The sequence below is a fragment of the Taeniopygia guttata genome, chromosome 1, assembly GCF_048771995.1.
Source record: "Taeniopygia guttata chromosome 1, bTaeGut7.mat, whole genome shotgun sequence".
Lineage (NCBI taxonomy): Eukaryota > Metazoa > Chordata > Aves > Passeriformes > Estrildidae > Taeniopygia > Taeniopygia guttata.
Genome location: NC_133024.1, coordinates 29,320,417 through 29,340,872, shown reverse-complemented (window position 1 = coordinate 29,340,872; position 20,456 = coordinate 29,320,417). Strand labels below are relative to the sequence as shown.

Below are 20,456 nucleotides of genomic sequence, written 5' to 3'. Positions count from 1 at the left end.
ACCTGCACTGAATTAGTTTGAATACAATTTTTCTCTGGTTGATCTAACAGACTTACTGATTTTTTTTTCTTAATGAATGCTAAGCAAAACTGTTCATCTTATATTATCATTGCTATTTCCCTATTTATTTATTTATTATTGCTGTTTATTATCATTGCTATTACAAAATTCAATTTCACTTTGAGAAGACCAGACAGTGCAGAGGGCAAAGAACTTGTTTGCCTGCCTTGACTCCTGTTGTTTGTTTTGTTTGAGTATTGCAGTGCTTGTTCTACTGACAGCTTAAGCAATACAAGGTTATTAGGAACTGGAAGCCATGCTACAATCTGATGAAATAAATAAAATTGGAAGTCAGTTTTACTCCCTTGTCAGTTGCCAGATGTTGTGAATTAAAGACAGGAATGAATCCCTCAGAGTTTTGTGCTATTTTAACATGTAAATTGACCAAGTGTAAAATGCTTTTAGTCCAACAATTATCAGGCTTACTTCACACATACACACTGAACTGGTTTACAGATCAGTCCTGAAGATAGATTTCTTCACACTGATCCCTTGCATCTTTTCTCAGATGTGCCTCCAGCAGCTGAAAGAGAAGTGGATTTGCAGAATATAGTGTAAGCCCTTTTTGAGCAGATGGTGAACGAAAGGTTTGAGATACACAGTGTTTTTGGTTGTGGCTTGTAGTACATCTTCAAGAGAGTATGTTAAGTCACAGTAACTTCTTTGGGACTGGAGAGATCTTCAGTCCTGTTACACAAATTTGGATGAAGATTGCTGACTGTTGCCTCACCACAAATCCTTCAAACATCTGATTTTTTTGGGAGGGGGTGGTGGGTAGTTTCCTGGTGTTTTCATTTGGTATTAAGAGATATAGTAGAATTAAGCAGCTGTGGTTAAAATAAACAAAGCGGATAAAGCGGCTTCAGGAGAATTGGCTCAGGAAAAAGGAGACAGATTAACAACATGTGACCAGCAGAGGTGCCTAGATTCCATAGAGTTATGCCAGTGGGTGCTAAGCATTGCAAATGTATATTTGATGGATTGACCAGAATCTGACTTAGCTCCTTGCTGGGCAGAAAGTGTCCATGAATAAGTAGTAAGGGCTTCCATCTCAGAAGAATGTACTGGAGGTGCATGCCCCCTGCATTTGTGCAAATACAGAACAAATGAATTTAGCATATAGTTTTAAACAGCCACATAGAAGGCTTTAATGCAGTTGCTCAAAACCTAGAGCACTGAGGGAACTCAACTGATCACGATTACCTTTGTTTTTCTCTCTACTCTCAATGGAATAAAATATGATTTCCTGTCTTCTCTGATGCATTTCCCATGGGGCATTCGTATACTAGAATTTGGACTGTTTGTTACTCTGAAAACTATCTTGGTAAAAGTGTCTCTTCCTGTTGACACTGTGAAAATTGTTGAAAAGTTTCCTTCTAGCTTTCAAAGCCTTGAGTGCTGGTGAATCAAGTGGTTTTGGAAAGAAGTTTTAATAATGAGGCAAACCAAATTTATAATCCAAATCATGGTTGCTGGCATGTACAAATCTTGTACTTTGTTATGATGATTGAGGGATTAGTAATTGCAGTTAAGTATTCTTCAAATTTTTCTAAAAACTGGGAGAGCAAAATTCAACTCTCTCTCTGTTCGGCAGGATTAATGGGATGAAATACCAACACACGTTTGTTTCTGTGCTCAAACTCAGATCTGAATGTTTCTGTGGAGCAATGAATTCAGGAGATCTCTCTGTCTAGCTTGTTTTCAGATTGGCTTTTCATTTCAAGCAAAATGAAATGGAAATAAATAGGAAAATAAAATAAATAAAGGGAATTTAAAATAATTGCAGATTTCCATTTTGTAAGTAATGTTATTACACAGGAAAAAGCCCTAAAGTTACATCTCCTGTCAAGCCACTTCAGAAAGTGGTGCATTAAGAGACAGCATTGTAATTTGCTGCCTGTTTTTAGTGCAAAATATGTAGATAGGGTCATTTGCAGGAATTAAAGAGAGACTGCATTTAATCCCCAAACTTTGCATTTCAGAAAGATATCTTTTCAGTTATGTGTGTTTAGGAATAGGGCTTAATGCTCCGAAGTGCTTTGTTAGGCTGATGAATTCTCATTCATTATGGTGAATTGCTTAGAGAATTTTTCAGCTCTTATCCCCATGCTTACTAATGAGAAAACGGTTTAATGTGAAGATTATGTATAATGCTTTGTTACTATATTTTAAACGAGCTATTATTGTCAGTCTGTTATCAGGGACAGTGTAACTGCACATGCTAATATATGCATAAGGTTAGTGTTTCTGTAGGAACCACAAGTCCTTTTTGAGCACTATGAATTATATAGCCTTTAAAAATTATACAGCCTTTATGAATTTTGTGTTAAATATCCTTCCAGTCAAGTCTCCTCGGTGGAGTGACTGCATAATTCCTTTTTCTATATTAGTTATTCTCTGGATTTTATATATGTTGTCTTTGTCTTTTTGAACTCTCTTTCATCTTTGATGTTTTTCCATACAGCAAATGACTGGTTAGGGCCCTGGCAGCCCTTCTGATTTCAGGAGTTTTGGTATTTGATGTATAATGTTTAATTTTTTTTTTCTAATACTAGTTTTGAAGTTCTGCCTCCATTTTCCTTCCTGCCCTCTGAGTTTAACGATCACTTAACTGTGTTGTACACATTTTAGTCCTTCTTCATACATCATCTCTGAATCCTCTTCAAATGTTCAGTCTTTTTTGCCTACTACACTTTGGGCGTTGTGACTTAGATACAAAAAGATGATAATGCTGACATTGGCACAACTAAATCCTGACCTTTCACAGATGCAGGCAGAGAAGTTTTGTTGTTTTTTACTTTGTTGCCATTGTGCATGCCACTCAAAATAGCTGTGAAGTTCTGGGAGACCAACTGCAGTCCAAAATAATGCTGTGTTTGTTTTGACACTTACCTTTTTTGCATCAGTTTTTCCCAAATAATTTTGCAGGAAGTCTGTATTTGGGAATCTCATTCTACAGGTTATGTTCCTTTAAATTAATCCTTTGTTTCCTTTCTATTCCTACATTTCTCCACACTTAGCTTTAAAAACTGAAAATATGTCACCTAGAAATTTCATTAATGAGGTGTTTATCCCCAAATTATTAATGGCAATCATTAGAAAATCAGGGCTGTGCTTGTGCTGGACACAAGTTGTGAATAATTGATTTGGTTTATTCCTTACCTGTTCAGGTGGACACTGAGTACTGGGAAGTGGGGGAAAAGAGTTGAGTATGTGTGCATAGTGGTGTGAATACACCTGGAATATTGCTATTAATTGATATCAGAGAGCTTATCTCCTAACAGGATAATGGAAGAGATAGGAAGGGACATGTTGAGATCATATAATCTGCTGTCCCTTGCTTGAGCAGAGTCCGTACGAACAGAGATTGTAGAAACTCTCTAATTTACAGACAGACTGTAGAGTGTCTAGTCAGGTTTGGAATCTCTCCACAGATGGAAGCTCCTCAGCCTCTCTGGAAATTTTACTTTAGGGTTTGGTCCCCTTGCAGGTCTTGCATTGAATTTTGTGTCTTAATTTGTGGTCATCTTGTCCTGTCACTGAGCACTCCTAAGAGGGGAGCAGCTCCCTGTTCTTCAGTGCCTTTTATCAGGTATTTATACAGATAACAAGAACCCCCTGAGCCTCCTCTTCTTGAGGACAGTCACAGCCCTCTCAGCCTCTTAAGAGGCTCCCTTCCCCTACTGCTGTTCATCAATGTCTTGTACTGGGGAGCCCAGAACCGGACATGGCATTCCAGTTGTGCTGGATTCACTGGTGCTGAGCAGGGGGGAAGGAGGCAGCACTCAAAACTGCCAGACACATTCTTTCTAGTGCAGCCCTGGGTGCTCTAGGCCTTCTTTGCTTTGAGGTTGCATTGCTGGCTTCTGATCAGCTTGGTGTCCCCCAGGACTCCAGGCTCTCCACTGGAGAGCTGCTTCCCAGCTTCTCAACCCTTGGTATGTCCTGGTGCACAAGGTCATTCCTCCCCAGGTGCTGGACTCTGCATTCCACCTTGTTGAACTTCCTCAGACGTCCTCTCTGTCTGATTTTTCATCCAGTCTGGGTCTTTATGAGGGGCAGCTCTGCCATCTGCTGTGTCAACTACTTGAGTTTATCTAAAAACTTGCTGAGGGAACACTCTGTTCCACAGTCCAGGTCATTAATGAAGAGGTTAAACAGCATTAGCCCAGTAGGCGAGGTCTGTAACCCTTGGGTGCATCTCAGCATGTCTATGTCCATCATCCTTTTGTTCCCCTTCCACCTTCTTGAAGTCTTCCCCCACTTCAGACATGTCAGGGCTTGTTCTGCAGTCTGATAAAGTGGGGGACAACAAAACAGCCTTTTACTGTTTATATTTATGCTTGAATTATTTATTCCATTAGCTCTTACTAAAGAATGTTCTGTCCGTTTGACATCTGTGTTCAGCGAATCACAGAGCGGCAGCATTTGTTAAATGTAAACAAAATGGCAACTCCCTGCCATAAAATGTACCAGCATTGGAGACACGCACACATGTGTGCTGATTCCCCAGCATGGCAAGAGAGCTCTCCCCATAGGGCTTCCACAGGAAAGAGATTTCATGTGTTCATTAGAAATGACATGGGTTTGTATTTTTCACAAATTAGGAAGAACGTGGTAGCTGAAGAAATTATAAAATCATAGAAATGTTGCTTGACAGGAATCTCTTCAAGTCATACCAAATGGTGCTGCTGCTAGTGCTAACTCAGGTCAACCATGACTGCCTGTAGCAAAGCACTGAAAACCTCTGTGACTGGAGATTTTGACACCTTTTGGTAACTTCTTCCAGTGCTGTACTAATTTCTCAGTGAAAGTTTTTCCTAAACTGCAACCTGAAGTACCCGAGCTGCCCTTCAAATAAATAAAGAGAAGTTTTAGCTGTCCTTGACAAACCAAGCAAACTTTTACAGAACACATAATTTATTGAGGACTCCAGAGTGATCAGGGAAGAGCATCCAGGCCAAAGCTTAAGGCTTCTGGGTGCATATGTACACATTTCAAAAACACAGACTGATAAAAGTACCAGGATTTAACGTTCCTCAGGATAGCTCTCCCTCTGCTTGCCTCACAGAAGATCACAGTCTCTGATGCCTCACTTGAGTTTGTCAGGACTGTCCCAGGAGTACTGCTTGGGGGAATGACTCTAGGAAGATAATAAAGGCTTTCTCTGGCACATGGATTAAGGAAACTCAGCATTTGCACAAATTCCAGTTCTGAACCTTCTATTATACACAGGCTTGTCAGTACAGCTGTGACAGAACTAAACTGAAAGAAGATATCAAAATTATTCCCTTGTCTTCCATCAATGCTCAGTTCACAGGAATGTTGTAGGGGAGTTTAAGTCTGCCACATTGCTATGGCAGTAGCACTAAGTAGGTTTTGTTTGAGTATGTTCACCTATTTCCATACGGTAATTTTCTAGTGTATGGCTGAAGAATTTACCATGTTTGGTGTCCTTGCAGTACTTTAGATCGTATTTAGAAGATGATCTTGCTTTGCAAGAGACTTCTGAGATTGTCAGCTGTTAAGTCCCAGTTTTGATTAATCCTGTGGATTATCTAGACAGTGCAGGAAAATGTATCTAATCTTACCTGAAAATCTCCTTTAAGCACCAGCACTTTCCAGAGGTGGTTTAACCACCCGAATCCAGAGTTGGCAATTGTCATCCAAAAGCTTAATTTGCAGAAAGTCTATCTCTGTTCTGGAGTGTGTTTTGAAGTGGTGGAAACCATATAGTTCTCATCCCTGCCTCCTTCCAGAACAGTTATTCTGATCTGTAATACATTAAGATTCCATAAATGAAGGAGAGGGGAATATACTCAAAACCCGCCCCCCAAAACACACAAAAACCCCCAAACCCCAGGATCAGAGTGAGAAGACTTTGCTGCCTCATAAGGGCCACTGTCTTCCTTATCTAATCTGCACACTGACTGGTCTGAGATTCAGTTAGAGAAATGGTGGAAAATCTCTCCCTCTTGAAAAGAAGACCTTATACAGGTCACCTTTATTTTGTAGAACTTACCAAACAGAAGGATAATATTACTGGAAGCTTTTCCAAAGTGTTGCAGACCCCAACAAAGGGGAGGGTTTTAAGAGCCACCTGGACACTGAAAAACCTTTCTGTGCTAGGCTTTGGTGGTACATTCAGCTTGTCCTCATGGCTTCTTCATGCTTGTCCTTTTAGTGCAGGTCATCTTCCTGTTGACTTTTTGTTTCGACAGAAGTCTGTCAAAATTTAATTCAGAGCGTCTTTTTGTCACTGCAGTTGTCCTGAAATCAGTTCCCCACTCTGACACTTTTTTTTTGCAGTCATGCTGTCTGTATTTCCTTGTAGCAAACCTCCTGTGCTTTTTGCCATTTTATGGGGCCATATATAAGCTGTAGCATGTATTTTTCTTTGTATCGTTTTTGCTTCAGGCAAGATCTCCTGTTTTAACACAGCACAGAAGAAGGTGGGGAGCTTTCTGTTCTCTGTAACTCGGCCACAGATGGCCATGGGCATGTTATTTGAGGTGGAGTATAAACTGAGACACTTCTTGTTGTCCCTCGTGGTTGTCTCTCATTTGGTTCCTAAATGTCTCTGTTCTTTTCCAAGTGTGTTAAGAGCTCTCCTGGTGTTTAAGCAGCACTAGAAGGTCTGATGTCAAGGACAAACTCCTTCTCTCACATACAACTATTTGCAGCTTTCCCACCATGTATTCTTTGCATGGGATGGAATAACTGCAAAAGTCAACCAGAATATGGCCTCGTCCCTTTTCCTCTTGGTAGTGCCTTCTTTATCCGTTTCCTTTTTCTGATGCTGTTCAGTGATTTCAAGGGCAAGTCTATCAATATTATTCAATTAATAAACACTACCAGAATGGCATTTCCTACCCCTTCTTTGCCCCAGCTTGTTCCCACTTGGTAGTTTTGCTGGATTCTGCACATATTATCTTACTCTGAGAAGCAAAAAATGTAATTTTTTGTGTACATGCTAAGAAACCACAAATGCTATTACCAATATCAAAAATTATCCAGCTCTTACTGACAATTGTGGGCACAATGCTTGATTCTTGTAATCACCTGTGGCATAATTAATCAATTTACTTTTCAGTTGTGTGAAGCAAAATGTACTACAAATGCTGGCTAATATTCCCCTTGTTCCTATTATTGGAAAGTACTGAGAGACAGGCTGTTGGGTTTTCTGACTGACCTCTGGAGTTGTGAACATTTCATTCACATCCTGCCTAATAATTCCTCCCAGGCTAGATAATCCTGTGCACAATCTCCTTCTGTACAATGTCAGTCTTGGCATACATCTGACCATCTGTGTTGTCCTTTCCTGGGACTTTTAAACTCTTCCTGTATCTTTTTTATGGTTAAGGCAGCTAAACCTGAGTATGGCACTCTATTGTGAAAGTTTGTATTGTTGTATTAGTTCATATAATGCTCAAAAATGAGGAATAAAATAAATGAGCTCCTACCCTGTTCTGGTGATAGCACTTGTCAGGGAAAGGCTTGTTTTGAGGTTTCTTTCTCTCCAATTTTATCTGGAGTTCTAATTTTCCTCAAAGCATTTGGGACTATTAATGTTTCGTAGAATGCTTTATGTTTTCTGGACACAGTGATGAAGACAGACATTGAGGTAGTGAAGAGAATTCAAGGTGTGGGAGAACCTGTGAGGAACGTTGGTGTTCCTTTTGCTTTTAAGCTCAAAATACATGTACCATAGCTTGGATAAATTGCCCCATAAATAAAAGTGACTGACTTTATGATAGTGTTCTGCAGTGACATAAACAGCAGGGGAAGGAGAGATTTGATAGTTGCCTAGAGGATGATGATTTCTAATCATGAGAGGGAAACGAGCCAACATTTCTTGAGAAGAAAAATCCAGTGAAATTTATTACTCTGTTGAACCAGTTCTCTGGGGAAGGAATGTCAGTGCCATCACTCTCGCCCAATTAAATACCAAGCAGCATATATTATTTAATTATATGGTGAAAAAGGAATTAATAAGATGACTTGATATATTCTTGCTGCTTTCACACTCCAGGATTCAGTTGTTCCTAATAGAAAGAGGTGGATCCTGTGAGAAGAAATAGTTTTCAGACCATTTTTGCAGTGTTCCCGTTGTATAAAAAATGAGACTGGTATAGAATAAAGTGTCAGTGAAAGGTATTTTATTGCTAGAATCCTAGCTAGCTTTGGTTGGTATGGTTGTATGCAATTAAGTCCCATGTCAGTGGAATTATTTGGGATTTTTTAAAGAAGCACGGGTGAAAAAAGCATTTGTCATGGGACCTAAAGTTTAAAGCATAAATTTTAGCTTCAGCAGTACTGCTGTGCAGTAGAATGGCAGAGAGGAAAACAGAGAAGAAAGCACTAAAATCGAGGAGCTGTAGCAAGAAGAAATATGAAATTTGTCTTAAACTTTTAGTGCTATTTGGTATGGGATGCCACCTTGTGGAAGTTTTTAGGTTGTCACATCTTTTATCAAATCTCTTTCTGACTTTTTACTCTTCAGGCACTAGAGAGCCCTAATTGCATAGATCAGCCTTTAACAGCCACTCCATCACCTGATGTTTTATGTAATCTCAACCTTCACTGTTACTCTACCTTCCCTCATTTAAGCAATTAGGTGCTTATAACTTTTTCTAAGTAAACCTAAACACGAACCTTCTGGACTAATCTCCTACCTGCCTTTCTGTTTTAGACCAAATCTCTTTCAGGGATTGTGCTGCAGGATTTTTTCAAGTGGTAAAGAGATGCTGGCTAGGGCTTCTTTCTTCTATCTCTCTTGCTATGATCTCATAATTGATGTTGGGTTCTGAGGTATCATTCTTTATGGGCTGAGTTTTGTATTAATCATATGTACTCCTTTTCATCCTCTACTTGTCCTTCCTCTGCAAGTCTTTTCCTCTTCTTGCTCTTGCCACCACCTTGTTTATACACAATGATCTGTTGCCTTTGGCCTAATGATTCCAGAATTCATTGCACTCTTTCAAAACACTTGAGCTAAGGCAGTGATTTCTGAACTTAATAGACTGTGGAAGTCCAAGGAACACATTTGTGAATGACCTTTAATGTGTGAATTCAGGATCTGATGGAAAGTTACACTGAACAATTTTGGTCTTTGGTAGAAATTTCTTTGGAAACATTTACAGTCTCATCCATGGGGTGTCATGAAGTCATTGATTAAAGTGCCATCAGCTAATGGCAGTGGCAGCTCTGGCAGCTTAGAAATGCTGTTTAATACCTTAAATGAATGTTGTGTGCTGAGAGCTGTTCCTGACCTCCTGAACCATTAAGCTCTCAGCCCCTGCCTGCAGTTCTCATCTAATGGTGGAAACAGCTGAACCACAGGGTGGATTCCTGAGTGAAATTGAGGCACCAAAACTGCACAACTCAAGGACAGAGTAGATGAAATTTAAAGCAGGAGCAATAGGGTGGCTGATTCCACGAGCTGCAGACAGTTGAAACCTGTGGCCATGTCCACTGGGTCATGAGCAGAATATGATCAGGAGGCTTCTGTTTTGCATCCTCCCACAGCTCTTTACTACTCCAAGTTCACACTGACCTTGCTGACTTGCCATGAGAGGCAATGAGAAATCAATTCAAACTTATTAAGTGGAGAGGACAAATTTGAGGGAAGAGATGGAAGTCCTCTCCTGCCACATGCATGTGTGTGTGTTTTGTACCAGTCTTTTCACAGGGATAGGTTTTGACTTTTTCCCACTACACACACTCCTCTTGCAGCTGTATCCAGCTCTGTCATAGACGCACATTTATCCATACCTGGTGATGCAAAGCTCCCCAGCCACTCTGCAGAGTTATTGTGTATTGAGTTTTGGAGGAGGTGCTTCCCAGTCTCCTTACAAAATTCTGAATGTTTCCTCTGTGTTACCCCATGCATTTGTTACTCTCCTTCCCTTGGGAATGCCTGGGAACATCTTGCATAAGGCTTGAGCTTCCTGTAGATAATGCATCTAGAAATCTGATTTTGGTGACATTTTGTGATCACTTGCTATCAACACTAAAGCTATGAGAACTCGTAGAAAAAACCCAACCTTGCTACTGTGACTGGGCATTTTATGACAAATATTTACTGAAATTATGCTTCTGTTTGTAAATGTCTTCAGGACTTCCTTGCCGCCCATGGGATGAGGCAATATGGACCTGAATACTCTTGAGATGTTGCAGATGACTGCACAAATAAGTGCAATGGAGCATTCTTTCAAATAATATTTTTTATTTTCACAGAGAAAAATTGCATTGGGTTGCTGTTGGGACATCAATGGGTAGCCCTGGTTTCATGTGCTATGTCTCTCAGAAGAGAATTCTGCCATCCAGTGGTTTTTAAATAGAATTAAAAGTACAGGTGACATGACGAAGTCTAAGTAAGAACATTTCATTTCACTTTGTTTCAGAATCAAGTCACTGAGAGCATTACTTCAGAACACTTACCTGAGAACTTGCTTGTGAAATTCTTTCTTTTCAGAGTTTCAGGGGAAGGAGACAGTGACATTTCTGTTAACTGTGAAACCTTTCTTTTGTTCGTCTCTTTGTAGTTATGTGGCTGTGGTCTGCTGGGCGTGGGCATCTGGCTGTCAGTGTCACAAGGGAACTTCGCCACATTTTCTCCCAGCTTTCCATCGCTTTCAGCTGCCAACCTAGTCATTGCCATTGGCACAGTGATCATGGTGACCGGCTTCCTGGGCTGCCTCGGTGCTATCAAGGAAAACAAGTGCCTCCTGTTGAGCGTAAGACATCAATATTCCTTTTCACTAAGAACCGTGGCTATTGCCTTGTTGTTATTTTATTTGAATGACCTGTGCAAAATAGTCTTATGGCCCACTGTGACATTTCCCTTGGCTTTCAGTCCTCTGTAGGCTTGTGGTATGACATCCCACAGCTTTGGTCACAGTGATATCAATGGTGTATTAGCAAATGTGTCCTTGTTACTATGTGCCCTAATGTGTTAGGTAGCAAAGCAAATTGGTATCAGCTACTTATGAACGGTTAATCACGAACTGTAGGATCAACCTGGATAGCCCTTCTGGAAATGCCTTTTGGAAGGATTGACTGAAAAAAATTTTAGACACAGAGCTGCTCAAAGCCTCTCATGGCTATTTTCTACATTGTCCTTATCTAAGGCCTTTGTCAGAGGATGGTGGAAACGATCTGAGCCAAAGTTAAGTCAAGGTCCCTGCCAGACCTTCTCAATAAAAAAATAGTCTGACCCTTGAAATTCTCTGACCAGCGCTGAAGAGGTTGGAAACCCATTTGAGAAAACACAGTGTTGATCTTCTTGCATAAACCCAGGAGGTTTCATCATTAACTTCCATGACTAATGAAGGGAGGTTATATGGGGGAATGTATATCTCTCCCCCTCTAGTATAAATATCCCCCTCCATAAAAATGCTGGGGAGAGGAGAACACCCCTACAAGGAGAGAGGTATTGTGGCAGGCAGAAGGTGGGAGGAGGGCTTTCCAATTCAGTCACAGCTTACAAATCCACATGCTGTGACATTAAGGAGCATATTTTCCTTGTGCAAAACTCTCACTTTTATGATGGTGGGGAATGGCTGGGCAGAATTCTTTAAACCACCTCAGAGAATTAAGCTGGAGGCAAAATGTGCCCCTACTTTTTTGCTATCTGATTGCTTGGTTTTGTGTATTGTACAGCTAGGAAAGCAAAGTGAATAGTATTGAAGTCCATGTGATCCATCCACAATAACTGCCACATTTGCTTAATTTTTTAAAAAATATTTTATATTCTTGTGAGGTCCTGCAAAAGTAATTTTATACTATCATGACTGTCATGTGTTTCCAGTTGAAGAGTGCTCCGTGCTGCTTCTTCCCCAGTGTCTGGGGGTCAGGTGCCATGCCTGCCAGGAGTCTGCTAGGGCATAAAGGCATGAAAATAAATGCCTACTGGGCCTGAAATTAGTGAGAAACAACTAGAACCCACACTTGGGATGCCTCTGCAGGGAGAGAGAGAGATTTCAGATACAGAGCTGGGAATAGAAGTGCTGAGTAATATGATGACTATTCCACAGTCACATGTGGTTCAAGCCCATCTGCTAGGGAATAATTTCTGAGGCATGTCACATTCATCTTCGCGCTGAGGCATTTGGCATCTGTCCTGTAGTCTGTGTGAAGGAAAGAGGCTCCCAGGACTGTTTGCTGTGACAGCAGCTAAAAGGAGCAAGACAAAAGCATGGCTGAAACTTGCAAACTGGTAGTAATCGTCTTCACAGTTTTTAGCAGTTCCAGGTTTACTTTCTAGTTGGCAAGTGTGTATACACTGTCTCTTTTTTCTTTGTTCTAGTTTTTCATCGTTTTGCTGATAATTCTCCTGGCAGAGCTGATATTAGTCATTTTATTCTTTGTTTATATGGATAAGGTAAGCAAATATGCCGTGTGGATTAATTATCTTTACTAGCATGTAAACCAGGCTTAGCTTTTTCTTTGATAAATGTATGTGGGTTCTCCTGGACCTTCACTTAGGTGAAGGTTTAACCTTGAGATTTTGGCTGTCTTTGTAAGCTGCTTCTGAAGATGCAGGAGGAAGTGATGAGGAGAGCAAGCGGGAGACAAATCCCTGAAATAAAACCATGGTCCAGAGCCTCTCTTTTTGTCTTGTCCTGAAATCTTAGATAGCTTTCAACATGTTTGATGTCTGCAAGAAGCCAATCATCTTGTAGTCATGGGTTGTGGAAGGTCCTGCTTAAAACCTTGTAGCTTCTTAGGGCCAGCCCTTGGAACAGGACTGGAGGAGAGAGGCATGAGATATTCACAGGTTATTCCAAATGCCACCAGTTGTCTCACTTGACTGGGCAGTCCCAGAGAGTTTGGCATGAGTGCAGAATGGATCAAGAGGTAGTTTCTCATAAAGCCCATCTGTAGGAATCTGCTATCTCATAGCAACTAAGTGAAGTAGGCACAACTGGCTGGCCCATCAGATACATAACAATGCAAAAGTGACTGGGGAACTCTTCTAAACACAGGGCAGAACCTTACAGTATGAATCTGCCAGACTTATTCTAAAACAGCTCCTTCCAGACCTTTATCTCTTCTCACGTTGTCATTATAATGCCTGTTACTTCCAGGGAGCTGTGGTGAACTGCTGATTTTGATTGGGTTATAAAAGAGGGATGAAACAGATCTTAAGAAATCATTGACCTTTATGCCACGACCATAATCCTTTCTCTTCTACCAGCTCACTACTGTCAGAGGCAAGGTACATTCCTACCTGCATCCAGCACTCTGGGCTCAGACTGAAGTTAATACAAGAAATGGGACATCTCAGATATCCTGTTAAGCATTCCAACTTTGTCTTCTAAAGAAAAAAGAACACATTTGGAAGTCATAAATCCTACAAGCTTGCTCCCACAAGGAGAAAAACAATAATGTCTTTTTTCAACTGATTTTGTACTGGTTATTCACTATGGCCTGCCTGAACCCATGCAAGGATAACTCTGCTAAGGTTGGGAAGCTGGGACTCTGGTTTAATGATATTAACAAACTAAAGCAGGCCACAGGTTAAGGCAGGAGAGGCTGCTGTGGGGTATTGCCAACAGCTGCCTCTGGCAAGGTTACAGCAAGCTCAGCAGATAGATGCTCTTCATGTTCAGTTAGTTTGAATCAGATGATGACTGTATGATGGACTTGTAGCAGAGGTCTCCTATCTCAAGAGAATTAACCCACTGTTCTGCAGTCTGAGGGAGAGACTAGGCCTTGGCAGCTGTTCAAAAGTTCCAATGATTTGTGAGAGTCCTGAAGCTTTTTATCCATGTTAAGTTTGTGGTGAGAGAAGGTAAAAGATGGACATTCTATATGCGTGTCTGTACCATTTGGTCCTTTCCTCTGAACAGCAGTGCATTGACTTCCTCTGTCTTCTACATGATGCAGGTCAGTGAGAGTGCAAAGAAGGATTTGAAGGAAGGTATGAAGCTATACAATTCAGAAAATAATATTGGACTGAAAAATGCATGGAATATCATTCAAGCAGAGGTAACGTATTTTCTCAATAGTAAAAAAGTAATTATTTGGTCATCAAGGCTGCTGCAGTGGCATCCATGCCTAGTCTAAAAGACGGCTAATGCAGGTTTTGATTTCTGATTTTGCTCTCTTGAACATCCAGGGAATACTGTGAAACCCAGGAGTACTGTGAAACTCAGGATCAAAGTGTACTCTGTAAGGTGAAAAATGCTCACCTGTCTGGAATTCTCTGTGGCTATCACAGGCATAGAGATGATCTGAAAGAGCAGAGAGGCAGCAAAATCTGCATAGGTGGTGCAGTTCTGGCAGGATTTTGCTTTTAGCAGTTGTGGGCTTATTTACCTTGTTTTGGTGTTTGGGCTCATGTCTCTGTGACAAGATTTGGGTCTGGAGCCATTTATTTTCTTTGGTTTTGTTTTTTCTTTGTGTTTTTCAGTATTTGCTTTAGGTGATCAGCAACCACAGAATACCTTAAAACTACAGAAGTGTTGTGGTGGCCTTTTTGAAAATACAGAATGGTTTAGTGGAAATAAAAGTTTGTGGTGGTGTGTGATTTACAAATTGTGCTAGTTAATTTATTAATCCTTTACTTCTGCACAGATGAAATGCTGTGGTGTGAATGACTATACAGATTGGTACCCAGTGCTGGGAGAAAACATTGTTCCAGACCGATGTTGTATGGAAAATTCCCAAGACTGTGGACGGAACTCTACTGAATCACTGTGGAAAACGGTAAGGCTCACTTTGCCGAGGTCGAGCCTTAGGTAAGGGTGGGAAGGAACAAAATAGTGGGAATGCACATGAAAAAAAAAGTGAACTTGGGGTTTCAATTTTCATCTTTCATCATTTCAGGGATGTTATGAGAAAGTTATGAGCTGGTTTGATGACAATAAGCATGTCCTCGGTTCGATTGGGATGTGTGTCCTCATAATGCAGGTAACACTGGTCTGATGTTTTTCAATATGGCTTTTGATTTGCTGTCAGCATTCTTGAGTCTGCTGTGTGAAAAGTGATGCTCAACTGCTTTGAGTTGGAATATTATTTCAAAAATGTCAGATTTGTGTCATGAGTTCATTTATGGCCACGTGCTCAGAAAGGAAGCAGGTCAGTAATCAGTCCTGCAAAGAAAACATGCTACACTGGGGTGTTCCTTGCCCGTGTTTTGACTTCAGGGTACCTCTTTGGAGTTCCCATATTAAGCCATCTGTTAGACTATCCTTTCAGGAACTGGCTGATTTTTCATTTTGAAAGCAAGTTCTAGAAATTACCAAAACTAGTCAAATCATGGCCACTGAACTGAGGAGGTCGATGTGTTTTAAAAAAACAAGTTCAGAAGTATCATCATAATCTATTAAGGTTTTGGGTTCTTGCTCTGGGGAAGTGGTCATGGCACCAAGCTTGCCAGAGTTCAAGCATTTGGACAATGCTCTCAGGCACACAGTGTGATTTTTGTTATCCTGTGCAGGGCCAGGAGTTGGACTCAATGATTCATGTGGGTCCCTTCAGAATATTCTGATTCTATCACTGCCGTACTTTTGGGGGAGAATATCTGAATCTGATATTCAGATTGTTTCAGTCACAATTACCTGACTAAACAAGCACAGGTTGTTGGGTCAAAGGGAAGAGTGACTTGTATGTACTGATTCCAAAAAATTGTTGCACATATAACAAAGAACCCTGAGAGCTTTTTTGCCTCCTTCTGTGCTCTGATACAACCCTGGACATCACTATGTGCCTGAACAACATACAGTCAGATTTACTGCTCAATGTTGAAGCAAATGGCTAGTGTAGAATGTAATGCAGAATGATTGTTCAAACTACAGCTGGGCCATGAACACAGGTTAGCAGTGCAATTTTGGCAACCTTCCTGTACTAAAGCCCTTATTGTTTGTTTTCCTTCAGATTCTTGGCATGGCCTTCTCCATGACACTATTCCAGCAGATTCACAGGACTGGCAAAAAATATGATGCCTAATGCCTCAGAAACATTATCACATCAACCCATCTGTCTCATCATAAAATGAACAAAAAGAATGACTGCAAGGAGCATCACGCCTAGCCCTGCTGAGGAAATCCGTCCCATTGACAGATCCACTTCGTTGTTACTTGTCCAGTTATTATCACAACTTATTTGACTCTTTTTTTTCTTCTGTTTCACATTTGCCATTTATTTGCCAAAGAGGGGGGAAACTCCCCAAACAAATGGATTTTCTACATGAAATCATAGATCTGCTCTAAGAATGTTTCTTAACTTAAGAAAATGTTTTGCTCTACTAATCCATGCTATATGTGCAAAAATTATGTGTGTTTGACTTCAAGGGAGAATTCTTCCAAGTCTTCCATTAGGTTTTCAACCCTTATGTCTGATTTACTGGAAGACTCAGAAAAGCCACTCTTAACTGAGAGTCCTAGGAATTGGAGCTGCTTTGCTTTGCAGCTTCTTGTACCTTATGGTGTATACTTTTTTATTATGATAATGATGATTATTATTATGATGGATATAGCTTAGAATTTAGTTGCCTGACTTATAACTTCTTACTGTTTTTGGTTTTACACATCTATTGTACATTAATTTGGGAACCGCTGTGCGATCTCCAGAGGACGTGTTTTGCAAAGTTGACGGTAGGTGCAGGCAAAGACATAACTTTTCTCAAGTCCATGGGGAGGCAGCACCTACCTTTATCAGGGCCTTGATGCCCTTACTGTAACAAAGGTATTTCCTTTAAAATCAGAGACTCTTTCCTCAGATGGAATGCAAAACCTTCCCATTGGACCAGATGATGAGCTTCCTACTTCTGTGAGGCAAAGTTCCAATGCCTTTACTCACCCAAAGCAGTGCCTGGCTGCTTTATGTCATTCTACTTTGAAAGCTAAAAGCACTGACTAAGCAAGTTACTGCCAGCACAAAGGAGAGAGATTGCAGTCTGACTTACTGGCAGCAGACCTTCACTGACTGTGTTGTCTGCTTCAAAAAGTTTGCCCAAGGCATGGCAAGCTGCTGGATGTGAAGGAAGGGGATGGCAATTTGATGGCACCATTATCATGCCATGGCCTTTGTTGTAGGGATTTCCTCAGGCTAAAGACAGCTGTCTTCCTGAGCTAGAGAAGACAGTTTGATTATGAGTGACCAGATGATGCAGGAAAGGGGCAATTTCCAGAACAACATTCAGAGATGATTTTTATTGGCACACCTTCAGTAGAGAATTGTTTTTGCTGACAGCTTGCCAAGTTCATCCACTGGGGTAGTTTACTCAATACATATTTTTACCAACATTCCTGTTAGAAAACTTGAACGTGTATTTCTCCACTTTGAATGCTTCTTCATTGCAAGGGGCCTCCACTTACCCATTATTACAGGTTTTTGCTGTTTTTTGAAGGAAGAAGGAAGGCTCAGACCATGGAGGATGCTCTGATTAAACTTCAATCAGGGCTTGACTCAGCCCTAGAAGTAACACTGCTTTTTGCATTGATGGCTGTCAGAAGTGACCTTCAAAGGTTACCTCATCCAGTGTCACTCTCAAAGAGGTATTGACACATAGGTGAGATGGGGTTCACTATGACATTATTGGGCTGAGTCTCAGAAGCTGTTGAGGATGGAGTTTTTGTGCCTTTCAGAGCCATGCCATCACAAACTACTCCTCTGGTAAACAAGATTCTATTACTGTCCAGTCTGAATATTCATACTAAGCACTACAAAGATGTAATTTTCATTGTATCATTCAGCCTATCTTTTTCCTTGTGGGCTGAAGTAGCTGTTGAGCCACTTAGTATCTGGGAGGTTTTAGTCCCTTATTTGTCTTCCTAATAAGTCCTGCATGCATCTGTACATCTGGCAGCAATAGTGTTTTGTGTGGCCTACGTGTCACTTTTTTGAGTTCCTATGAAATTCAGTGTGACAGAAAGGAGTGTGAATGTGTGGGATAGAGATGAATTTAGGGGTTGCAGTGAAGAAGAAGGTTACTATTCTTAGACACAGCCCTTGCCCATATGAGCACAATGCCCAAATTTCACAGGGCTCTGGTTTCCCACTGGAGCAGACAAGGCCATATGGGTTCAGCTATTTCATTTGGATAGCCTTTGAAGGAGTCAGGGAAGAAGTAGAGGGAAAGCACAGAAACTGAATCCAGTTTTACTTCCATTTCTAACAAAAATTGGGACCAGGAGCATCTGAGCCTCACTAGAGATGGCTGTTCCATGCTGAAGAAGGGGCTCTGATGCCCAGTGTATCTGCTGCTACATGTAAGACTGTATCCAAAGTTGCTAAGATGTGTTCCCATTTTTGCAAGAAAAGACAGGATGGTTTTTGTCTGATGGCTCCACTGCATTCTCCCTTTGGGCAGAGGTGCTTAGCTTTCTCTAGATTTTCTGGTGCTCAAAAAGAGCCAGGTGCAGGGCTGAGTAGGAGCATCATCTCTGTCCTTTTGGGTCGCACAGTGGTACCTGCCGCATCTTACATTTTAATCTGCAGTCAGTTTTTGTACAAAAATGGTAAAATATATTAGTAAAAGTAATAAGAAAATAAAAGATGTTTATGAGTAACTCAGAGATGAAATGTGTAGTTGCAAACTCAGCTACTTTGCCTTCCATCCAAACTTATTTTTCTAGAATGCTTCATTCCATTTCACGATCTAGAAGCATAGATCCTGAAATCTTTTTTTAATGACTACTTTAGGTATTTTAAGCACAGTATTAAGTGAGATAGTTACATGAGCTTCATGTATTCATCTCTATGAAGCCACCTACAGGAGAGGAGTCAAAAGCAGGACTGATTTGTGTCTCTATCTGACTCTCTGATGTGGGAGGTGATGACAGACATCCTCAAAGAAGCAGAAAGGTAATACCACTTTCCAGGCAGTAAAAAACAGCTCTGGAAAGTGTGAGGTTGCAGCAGTCAGTTTGTCAGAGAAGGCACTAATTGTCCTGTAAACTGGTCAAAGGGAGCTTTGACTCATGTATGTATGCACTTTTTTTTGGTTATGCTGGTGGGTGGCTGCCTGTGTGTTTTCCCCAAATGTCACTCTGATTATTTAACTATAAGTTTTTAGCATGTTTTTAAATAAAAACTGATACCGAGTAAAAGTATCTTTAATATACACAAATATTGATTTGTATAAATGCATACCTCCCTGTATCTCTAATTCATGAAAGCACAGTTCAGGTCTGTGAAAGTGCTGTTTCTCTGAGTGTTCTTTCAGACTGTAGCACACCTGCTGTCTTACTGTCCTTCATGCTCGGGAGCTGCCATAGAACCTAGGCAGAGACAAAACAGGAGAACCGCCCAAAGAAGCTGTTTGCAAGCTGATGAAGTGTCAATTAGCAGCGAGTTCTGCTCACTCCTGGTCATACCAAGGCTGTTTGTTACAGGAAGCCCAGGTGGAATGCACTCAAAAAAAGTGCCCATAGCTGAGTAGCCTGTGAAATGCTAAAAGACAATGACATAAATGTCTCTGAGATGACAGAAGATGCCTTGGATATGTCATGCTTTGAGTTCCTGGACTATTACTACGTTAAGCCAACTCTCCTATCCTGTGTCCACGCACTCCATTTCTATGCATGAAATACAAAGTCACACACAGGGAGGGTGCAATCACAGAAGGCAGCCAGACTGATCCTCGTGGTCTTTCCTGGATGACATATCGGTCAGGCATAGAAAAGGCAAGGAGGAAAAGGATGTTTTCCCAGCAGATGGTCCTTGGGAGCAGCATGGAATAGACCACACATAATTCTGATGTAACTTCTTTCCATAAGTTGAGCAGCTTCATGGGGAAACCTGGAGATGTTTGCCTCTGGGCTAGCCATCTGTTGTGCAGTAGAGAGTAGACACTAAGAAACAACATGCCATTCCCACCGGGTGATGTTTGCACCAGTGTTTCTTCTATGCAATACCTACTTTCGCCTTTATATAAAAGATTTTTACTAGGATGATATAAAAATAAAGGATTTTTTAAAAGGTGCCTCTTTCAGTTCATTTGTCTCCTAACTCCACCACCAAAATTGAAAAAGGACAAAAAAAAAAAAAATTCCAAAAGGTGACTCACAGAATCTTTGTGAAAAGATTCCTCTCCCCTCCACACCACCTTCCCCAGTATTCTCTCATCCTTCAAAACAGTATTAAAACAGAAAAAGGTGTGAAAAATCCCCAAATAATGGAAATATGGGTTTAGGAGCCTGACATAGGAAAGAGATTGCAAGGGTCACAGAGAACACAGAATAGCTGAAGTGAGGACAAAATAGAGAGCTTGAAAGACATTCAGAGGACACTGATAAGTCTTGGACAAAATGTGAACACTGATTAACACTCAGATAGAGAATGATAACAGAATAGCCCTCCAAAGGCCAGGAAAGTAGAAGATGGGCTGAAAGATCCCCAGATGAAACCGGAGCCATGCAGAAGTGAACAAAGGAATGGAAAGT

The 20,456-nt window shown here is 40.8% G+C and overlaps 1 protein-coding gene across 5 annotated transcripts in view; it reads left to right on the top strand.

The window, feature by feature from the left end:
• Positions 1 to 19,996, top strand: part of TSPAN9 (tetraspanin 9) — a 169,272-nt gene extending 149,276 nt beyond the window's left edge. For all 5 annotated transcript variants that reach the window (XM_032747271.3, XM_072926270.1, XM_030267858.4 and 2 more), the window contains 6 exons: positions 10,608 to 10,799; positions 12,371 to 12,445; positions 13,954 to 14,055; positions 14,644 to 14,775; positions 14,896 to 14,979; positions 15,946 to 19,996. In XM_032747271.3, the coding sequence (XP_032603162.1) occupies positions 10,608 to 10,799; positions 12,371 to 12,445; positions 13,954 to 14,055; positions 14,644 to 14,775; positions 14,896 to 14,979; positions 15,946 to 16,017 (657 nt within the window). In that variant the 3' untranslated portion in view covers positions 16,018 to 19,996. The remainder of the gene's footprint in view (positions 1 to 10,607; positions 10,800 to 12,370; positions 12,446 to 13,953; positions 14,056 to 14,643; positions 14,776 to 14,895; positions 14,980 to 15,945) is intronic.
• Positions 19,997 to 20,456: the final 460 nt, after the last annotated feature.